This window comes from Nerophis lumbriciformis, linkage group LG21 (genome assembly GCF_033978685.3).
Source record: "Nerophis lumbriciformis linkage group LG21, RoL_Nlum_v2.1, whole genome shotgun sequence".
Taxonomy (NCBI): domain Eukaryota; kingdom Metazoa; phylum Chordata; class Actinopteri; order Syngnathiformes; family Syngnathidae; genus Nerophis; species Nerophis lumbriciformis.
This window is the reverse complement of record NC_084568.2, coordinates 1,743,799-1,753,510: the sequence shown is the minus strand read 5'-3', so window position 1 is coordinate 1,753,510 and position 9,712 is coordinate 1,743,799. Positions and strand designations below refer to the sequence as shown.

The 9,712-nt window shown below is 34.6% G+C and overlaps 1 protein-coding gene across 2 annotated transcripts in view; it reads left to right on the top strand.

Annotated features, from left to right (window-relative positions):
- The first annotated feature begins 2,167 nt into the window (after positions 1-2,167).
- Positions 2,168-9,712, top strand: part of sp4 (sp4 transcription factor) — a 29,607-nt gene continuing 22,062 nt past the window's right edge. For both annotated transcript variants that reach the window (XM_061983229.1, XM_061983228.1), the window contains exon 1: positions 2,168-2,682. In XM_061983229.1, the coding sequence (XP_061839213.1) occupies positions 2,676-2,682 (7 nt within the window). In that variant the 5' untranslated portion in view covers positions 2,168-2,675. The remainder of the gene's footprint in view (positions 2,683-9,712) is intronic.

The window sequence follows — 9,712 nt, the reverse complement described above, 5'->3', positions numbered from 1 at the left end:
TAAGTGAGACCTACATAAAGGTTTTTGTTTCATGTCTCTCCGACCTTCCCAGTGGTAGTTACAGGCAGTTTTGTCATTTTTTTCTTCCGAGGAGCAGTTTTTTCTCCGTTTTATTCAAAAATTGCTCTAGAGCGCAATTTTTAAATTTGGGGTTAGGTTTTTTTATTAGATCGCAATTTTTGCCAGTCCTGATGTGTGCGTTCAGTTCGGTGAGTTTTGAAGCATGTTAAGAGGGTCAAATTACAGCTCAAAGAGGCAAAAGTGACTGTTTTTAGTACTTTTTTGTCTTGAAGGGGGAATTGCCAACTTCCTGTTGATTTTAGCCCGAGGATATACAATTATGAAAACTAGGTGTAAGTCAGACCTACATAGAGGTTTTTGTTTCATGTCTCTCCGACCTTCCTAGTGGGAGTTACAGGCAGTCTAGTTTTTTTTCTTTTCTAGGGGGCGCTAGAGCGCAATTTTGAGTTTTGGGGTTTGTTTTTTTTTTAAAAAAAGGTAATTTTCGCAGGTCCTGATGTGTGCGTCAAATATGGTGAGTTTTGAAGCATGTTAAGTGGGTCAAATTACAGTTTAATGTGGCGGCGGAAGAAAAAAGAATAATAATAAAAAAACCTTACAAATTCAATAGGTCCTTATGTCCCATTGCATAAGGACTCCCTTTGGGAGTCCTTATACAATGGGCCATGCGGGCCCTAAAATAAAAAAACCTTACAAATACAATAGGTCCTTATGTCCCATTGCATAAGGACTCCCTTTGGGAGTCCTTATACAATGGGCCATGCGGGCCCTAAAATAAAAAACCTTACAAATTCAATAGGTCCTTATGTCCCATTGCATAAGGACTCCCAAAAGAGTCCTTATACAATGGGCCATGCGGGCCCTAAAATAAAAAACCTTACAAATTCAATAGGTCCTTATGTCCCATTGCATAAGGACTCCCTTTGGGAGTCCTTATACAATCGGCCATGCGGGCCCTAAAATAAAAAACCTTACAAATTCAATAGGTCCTTATGTCCCATTGCATAAGGACTCCCAAAAGAGTCCTTATACAATGGGCCATGCGGGCCCTAAAATAAAAAACCTTACAAATTCAATAGGTCCTTATGTCCCATTGCATAAGGACTCCCTTTGGGAGTCCTTATACAATGGGCCATGCGAGCCCTAAAATAAAAAACCTTACAAATTCAATAGGTCCTTATGTCCCATTGCATAAGGACTCCCTTTGGGAGTCCTTATACAATGGGCCATGCGGGCCCTAAAATAAAAAACCTTACAAATTCAATAGGTCCTTATGTCCCATTGCATAAGGACTCCCAGGGAGTCCTTATACAATGGGCCATGCGGGCCCTAAAATAAAAAACCTTACAAATTCAATAGGTCCTTATGTCCCATTGCATAAGGACTCCCTTTGGGAGTCCTTATACAATGGGCCATGCGGGCCCTAAAATAAAAAACCTTACAAATTCAATAGGTCCTTATGTCCCATTGCATAAGGACTCCCAAAGGGAGTCCTTATACAATGGGCCATGCGGGCCCTAAAAATATAAAATGGCTTGCATGACATTCTGTAGAAATGGAAAGCTGACTACATTTAGTAAGAAAAGACAATCATTCCAAGCTTTAGAGGGCCTCTTAAAATGAAGTGAGATCTGGCCCCGGGGCCTAGAGTTTGACACCTGTGATCTCGTGAATCAAGTGTTGAATAATAAAATTAAAAAATGATTTATTTTTTAACATTTTTTTTAATTATTGAGACCCTTTTGCATCCCCAAGACCAAAAAACATTATATATTGTATTGGTTTTGAAAATGGCATGCTTTGAATTTTCGGTGGAAAACCGATCAAAGTGAAACTTATAAGGGGTCCAAAATAAACCGTTATGAATAATTGTAGTAACTAATGTGTAGTACTCCAGTTGAAACACGCCTTCGTATAAAGCCAAACATGACAGTCGCCGCCCTTTTCCCGCTCTCACACCAACATGACTACCACTCACAAGGGCGCGGGCGCAAGGCACCATGGGAAATGTAGTCCGTCTCACCCAATGGCGGCAGAGGAGGCGAGGCCTGAGCAAAATACAACTCCCATCTCGACCCTCGCACGCCGAGCCCCGCTCGTCCAATCTGAATAAGTGGGAGGAGCGCGTCCGCCCACAAAAGCCACAGCGACCCCAGCGTATCTTCCCCTTTTTTGTGTGAATTACACTGAAAAACGCATTAAAAAGGAGAAATAGGGACAATAGTCCAGGCGGCGGGTTGTCTTCGAAGGGCGGACGGACGGCGACGACGTGTCGCGCGGCGTCTGGCGCTGGACGAAGCGGCGGCGGAGGAGGGTGTTGTCCTGATGCTTACATGGAAGTGGGTGGGCCTTCACGGTGATACACTGCCAACGCTGTGGATAGCGACCTGACAAGCGCTAATTTGTCCCGTCTATGGACCGTTTACCCGGCCGAAGAGGCACACGACGCGGCTGCCGGCGCCCAACGTCCGTGTGGGGGAGCGGCTGGAGTGCTGTCCGTTATTTCTGTTGAGGCTGAGCCTCCGCTTGGCGCCGCCCTTCCTGGACGGTGGGTGGTTTCGTGAAAACGGCCCGGATCCCCGTCCTCCGCCTTCGTACCCGGCCGGCCTTCTTCCGTGAACTACACCCTCTCCCTCTCGGTATATTCATGCGTTATGAGTGGTAGGTACCCACCTCTTTTCTCTACGTCAGGGCTGTCAAACTCATTTTAGGTCGGGGGCCACATGGAGGAAAATCTACTCCCAAGTGGGCCGGACTGGTCAAATCACGGCACGATAACTTAAAAATAAAGACAACTTCAGATTGTTTTCTTTGTTTAAAAATAGAACAAGCATAAATTATGTTGTTTTTTTACACTTACATGTTGCGGTTAATCATTTATTTGTCGTTATTTATATTTTCTGAATACATTATGTGATAATATTCATCAGTCAACTCATTAGTGTTAATTTTCAGTCTTATCAAAATAAAATGTTTTTATCAAAATCAAATTACAGGATGTTATTTATGTAGTTTGATCATTTTCCTCGACTGATGTACCAACACAGGGGTGTCAAACTCATTTTAGGTCGGGGGCCACATGGAGGAAAACTGGTCAAATCACAGTACGATAACCTAAAAATAAAGACAACTTCAGATTTTTTTCTTTGTTTAAAAATAAAACGAGCACAAATGTACAAATCATGTTGTTTTTTACACTTACATGTTGCGGTTAATCATTTATTTGTCGTTATTTATATTTTCTGAATAAATTATGTGATAATATTCATCAGTCAACTCATTGGTGTTAATTTTCAGTCTTATCAAAATAAAATGTTTTTATCAAAATCAAATTACAGGATGTTATTTATGTAGTTTGATCATTTCCCTCGATTGATGTACTAACACAGGGGTGTCAAACTCATTTTAGGTCGGGGGCCACATGGAGGAAAACTGGTCAAATCACGGCACGATAACTTAAAAATAAAGACAACTTCAGATTGTTTTCTTTGTTTAAAAATAGAACAAGCATAAATTATGTTTTTTTACACTTACATGTTGCGGTTAATCGTTTATTTGTCGTTTTTTTATATTTTCTGAATAAATTATGTGATAATGTTCATCAGTCAACTCATTGGTGTTAATTTTCAGTCTTATCAAGATAACACGTTTTAATCAAAATCAAATTACAGGGTGTTATTTATGTAGTTTGATCATTTTCCTCGACTGATGTACTAACACGGGGGTGTCAAACTCATTTTAGGTCGGGGGCCACATGGAGGAAAACTGGTCAAATCACGGCACGATAACTTAAAAATAAAGACAACTTCAGATTGTTTTCTTTGTTTAAAAATAGAACAAGCATAAATCATGTTGTTTTTTTACACTTACATGTTGCGGTTAATCATTTATTTGTCGTTTTTTATATTTTCTGAATTAATTATGTGATTAAATTCATCAGTCAACTCATTTGGTGTTTATTTTCAGTCTTATCAAGGTAACAGGTTTTTATCAAAATCAAATTACAGGATGTTATTTATGTAGTTTGATCATTTTCCTCGACTGATGTACTAACACAGGGGTGACAAACTCATTTTAGGTCGGGGGCCACATGGAGGAAAACTGGTCAAATCACGGCACGATAACTTAGAAATAAAGACAACTTCAGATTGTTTTGTTTAAAAATAGAACAAGCACAAATCATGTTTTTTTACACTTACATGTTGCAGTTAATCGTTTATTTGTCGTTTTTTATATTTTCTGAATAAATTATGTGATAATGTTCATCGGTCAACTCATTTGGTGTTAATTTTCAGTCTTATCAAGATAACATGTTTTAATCAAAATCAAATTACAGGGTGTTATTTATGTAGTTTGATCATTTTCCTCGACTGATGTACTAACACAGGGGTGACAAACTCATTTTAGGTCGGGGGCCACATGGAGGAAAACTGGTCTAATCACGGCACGATAACTTAAAAATAAAGACAACTTCAGATTGTTTTGTTTAAAAATAGAACAAGCACAAATCATGTTGTTTTTTTACACTTACATGTTGCGGTTAATCATTTATTTGTCGTATGGAGGAAAACTGGTCAAATCACGGCACGATAACCTAAAAATAAAGACAACTTCAGATTTTTTTCTTTGTTTAAAAATAAAACAAGCACAAATGTACAAATCATGTTTTTTTACACTTACATGTTGCGGTTAATCATTTATTTGTCGTTATTTATATTTTCTGAATAAATTATGTGATAATGTTCATCAGTCAACTCATTGGTGTTAATTTTAATTCTTATCAAAATAAAATGTTTTAATCAAAATCAAATTACAGGATGTTATTTATGTAGTTTGATAATTATCCTCGAATGATGTACTAACACGGGGGTGTCAAACTCATTTTAGGTCGGGGGCCACATGGAGGAAAACTGGTCAAATCACAGCACGATAACTTAAAAATAAAGACAACTTCAGATTGTTTTGTTTAAAAATAGAACAAGCACAAATCATGTTGTTTTTTTACACTTACATGTTGCGGGTAATCGTTTATTTGTCGTTTTTTTATATTTTCTGAATAAATTATGTGATAATATTCATCAGTCAACTCATTGGTGTTGATTTTCAGTCTATCAAGATAAAAAAAAATGTTAAACAAAATCAAATTACAGGATGTTATTTATGTAGTTTGATCATTTTCCTCGACTGATGTACTAACACAGGGGTGACAAACTCATTTTAGGTGAAGTAAAATCTACTCCCAATTGTGCCGGACTGGTCAAATCACGGCACGATAACTTAGAAATAAAGACAACTTCAGATTGTTTTGTTTAAAAATAGAACAAGCACAAATCATGTTGTTTTTTTACACTTACATGTTGCGGTTAATCATTTATTTGTCGTTTTTTATATTTTCTGAATAAATTATGCGATTAATATTCATCAGTCAACTCATTGGTGTTAATTTTCAGTCTTATCAAGATGAAATGTTTTTATCAAAATCAAATTACAGGATGTCATTTATGTAGTTTGATCATTTTCCTCGACTGATGTACTAACACAGGGGTGTCAAACTCATTTTAGGTCGGGGGCCACATGGAGGAAAATCTACTCCCAAGTGGGCCGGACTGGTCAAATCACGGCACGATAACTTAAAAATAAAGACAACTTCAGATTGTTTTGTTTAAAAATAGAACAAGTACAAATCATGTTGTTTTTTTACACTTACATGTTGCGGTTAATCATTTATTTGTCGTTTTTTTATATTTTCTGAATAAATTATGTGATAATATTCATCAGTCAACTCAGTGTTAATTCTCAGTCTTATCAAAATAAAATGTTTTTATCAAAATCAAATTACAGGATGTTATTTATGTAGTTTGATCATTTTCCTCGACTGATGTACTAACACAGGGGTGTCAAACTCATTTTAGGTCGGGGGCCACATGGCGGAAAACTGGTCAAATCACGGCACGATAACTTAAAAATAAAGACAACTTCAGATTGTTTTGTTTAAAAATAGAACAAGCACAAATCATGTTTTTTTTTACACTTGCATGTTGCGGTTAATCATTTATTTGTCGTTATTTATATTTTCTGAATAAATTATGTGATAATATTCATCAGTCAACTCATTGGTGTTAATTTTAATTCTTATCAAAATAAAATGTTTTAATCAAAATCAAATTACAGGATGTTATTTATGTAGTTTGATCATTTTCCTTGACTGATGTACTAACACGGGGGTGTCAAACTCATTTTAGGTCGGGGGCCACATGGCGGAAAACTGGTCAAATCACAGTACGATAACCTAAAAATAAAGACAACTTCAGATTTTTTTTCTTTGTTTAAAAATAAAACAAGCACAAATGTACAAATCATGTTTTTTACACTTACATGTTGTGGTTAATCATTTATTTGTCGTATGGAGGAAAACTGGTCAAATCACGGCACGATAACCTAAAAATAAAGACAACTTCAGATTTTTTTCTTTGTTTAAAAATAAAACAAGCACAAATGTACAAATCACGTTGTTTTTTTACACTTACATGTTGCGGTTAATCATTTATTTGTCGATATTTATATTTTCTGAATAAATTATGTGATAATATTTTTCAGTCAACTCATTGGTGTTAATTTTCATTTTTATCAAAATAAAATGTTTTTATCAAAATCAAATTACAGGATGTTATTTATGTAGTTTGATCATTTTCCTCGACTGATGTACCAACACAGGGGTGTCAAACTCATTTTAGGTCGGGGGGCCAAATGGAGGAAAACTGGTCAAATCACGGCACGATAACTTAAAAATAAAGACAACTTCAGATTGTTTTCTTTGTTTAAAATAGAACAAGCATAAATTATTTTATTTTTTTTACACTTACATGTTGCGGTTAATCATTTATTTGTCGTTTTTTATATTTTCTGAATTAATTATGTGATTAAATTCATCAGTCAACTCATTTGGTGTTTATTTTCAGTCTTATCAAGGTAACAGGTTTTTATCAAAATCAAATTACAGGATGTTATTTATGTAGTTTGATCATTTTCCTCGACTGATGTACTAACACAGGGGTGTCAAACTCATTTTAGGTCGGGGGCCACATGGAGGAAAACTGGTCAAATCACGGCACGATAACTTAAAAATAAAGACAACTTCAGATTGTTTTGTTTAAAAATAGAACAAGCACAAATCATGTTTTTTTACACTTACATGTTGCGGTTAATCATTTATTTGTCGTTATTTATATTTTCTGAATAAATTATGTGATAATATTTTTCAGTCAACTCATTGTTGTTAATTTTCAGTCTTATCAAGGTAACATGTTTTTATCAAAATCAAATTACAGGATGTTATTTATGTAGTTTGATCATTTTCCTCGACTGATGTACTAACACAGGGGTGACAAACTCATTTTAGGTCGGGGGCCACATGGAGGAAAACTGGTCAAATCACGGCACGATAACTTAAAAATAAAGACAACTTCAGATTGTTTTGTTTAAAAATAGAACAAGCACAAATCATGTTGTTTTTTTACACTTACATGTTGCGGTTAATCGTTTATTTGTCGTTATTTATATTTTCTGAATTAATTATGTGATAATATTTTTCAGTCAACTCATTGGTGTTAATTTTCAGTCTTATCCAGATAACATGTTTTAATCAAAATCAAATTACAGGATGTTATTTATGTAGTTTGATCATTTCCCTCGACTGATGTACTAACACAGGGGTGTCAAACTCATTTTAGGTCGGGGGCCACATGGAGGAAAACTGGTCAAATCACAGTACGATAACCTAAAAATAAAGACAACTTCAGATTTTTTTCTTTGTTTAAAAATAAAACGAGCACAAATGTACAAATCATGTTGTTTTTTACACTTACATGTTGCGGATAATCGTTTATTTGTCGTTTTTTATATTTTCTGAATAAATTATGTGATAATGTTCATCAGTCAACTCATTAGTGTTAATTTTCAGTCTTATCAAAATAAAATGTTTTTATCAAAATCAAATTACAGGATGTTATTTATGTAGTTTGATCATTTTCCTCGACTGATGTACTAACACAGGGGTGACAAACTCATTTTAGGTCGGGGGCCACATGGAGGAAAACTGGTCAAATCACGGCACGATAACTTAAAAATAAAGACAACTTCAGATTGTTTTGTTTAAAAATAGAACAAGCACAAATCATGTTTTTTACACTTACATGTTGCGGTTAATCATTTATTTGTCGTTATTTATATTTTCTGAATAAATTATGTGATAATATTCATCAGTCAACTCATTGGTGTTAATTTTCATTCTTATCAAAATAAAATGTTTTTTTCAAAATCAAATTACAGGATGTTATTTATGTAGTTTGATCATTTTCCTCGACTGATGTACTAACACAGGGGTGTCAAACTAATTTTAGGTCGGGGGCCACATGGCGGAAAACTGGTCAAATCACGGCACGATAACTTAAAAATAAAGACAACTTCAGACTGTTTTGTTTAAAAATAGAACAAGCACAAATGAACAAATCATGTTTTTTTACACTTACATGTTGCGGTTAATCGTTTGTCGTTTTTTATATTTTCTGAATAAATTATGTGATAATGTTCATCAGTCAACTCATTGGTGTTAATTTTAATTCTTATCAAAATAAAATGTTTGAATCAAAATCAAATTACAGGATGTTATTTATGTAGTTTGATCATTTTCCTCGACTGATGTACTAACACAGGGGTGTCAAACTAATTTTAGGTCGGGGGCCACATGGCGGAAAACTGGTCAAATCACAGTACGATAACCTAAAAATAAAGACAACTTCAGATTGTTTTGTTTAAAAATAGAACAAGCACAAATGTACAAATCACGTTGTTTTTTTACACTTACATGTTGCGGTTAATCATTTATTTGTCGTATGGAGGAAAACTGGTCAAATCACGGCACGATAACCTAAAAATAAAGACAACTTCAGATTTTTTTCTTTGTTTAAAAATAAAACAAGCACAAATGTACAAATCATGTTTTTTACACTTACATGTTGCGGTTAATCATTTATTTGTCGTTATTTATATTTTCTGAATAAATTATGTGATTAAATTCATCAGTCAACTCATTTGGTGTTTATTTTCAGTCTTATCAATATAAAATGTTTTTTATCAAAATCAAATTACAGGATGTTATTTATGTAGTTTGATCATTTTCCTCGACTGATGTACTAACACAGGGGTGTCAAACTCATTTTAGGTCGGGGGCCACATGGAGGAAAACTGGTCAAATCACGGCACGATAACTTAAAAATAAAGACAACTTCAGATTGTTTTGTTTAAAAATAGAACAAGCACAAATCATGTTTTTTTACACTTACATGTTGCGGTTAATCGTTTATTTGTCGTTATTTATATTTTCTGAATAAATTATGTGATAATAATTTTCAGTCAACTCATTGGTGTTAATTTTCAGTCTTATCAAGGTAAAAGGTTTTTATCAAAATCAAATTACAGGATGTTATTTATGTACCGGTAGTTTGATCATTTTCCTCGACTGATGTACTAACACAGGGGTGTCAAACTAATTTTAGGTGAAGTAAAATCTACTCCCAATTGTGGGACTGGTCAAATCACGGCACGATAACTTAAAAATAAAGACAACTTCAGATTGTTTTCTTTGTTTAAAAATAGAACGAGCACAAATCATGTTGTTTTTTTACACTTACAT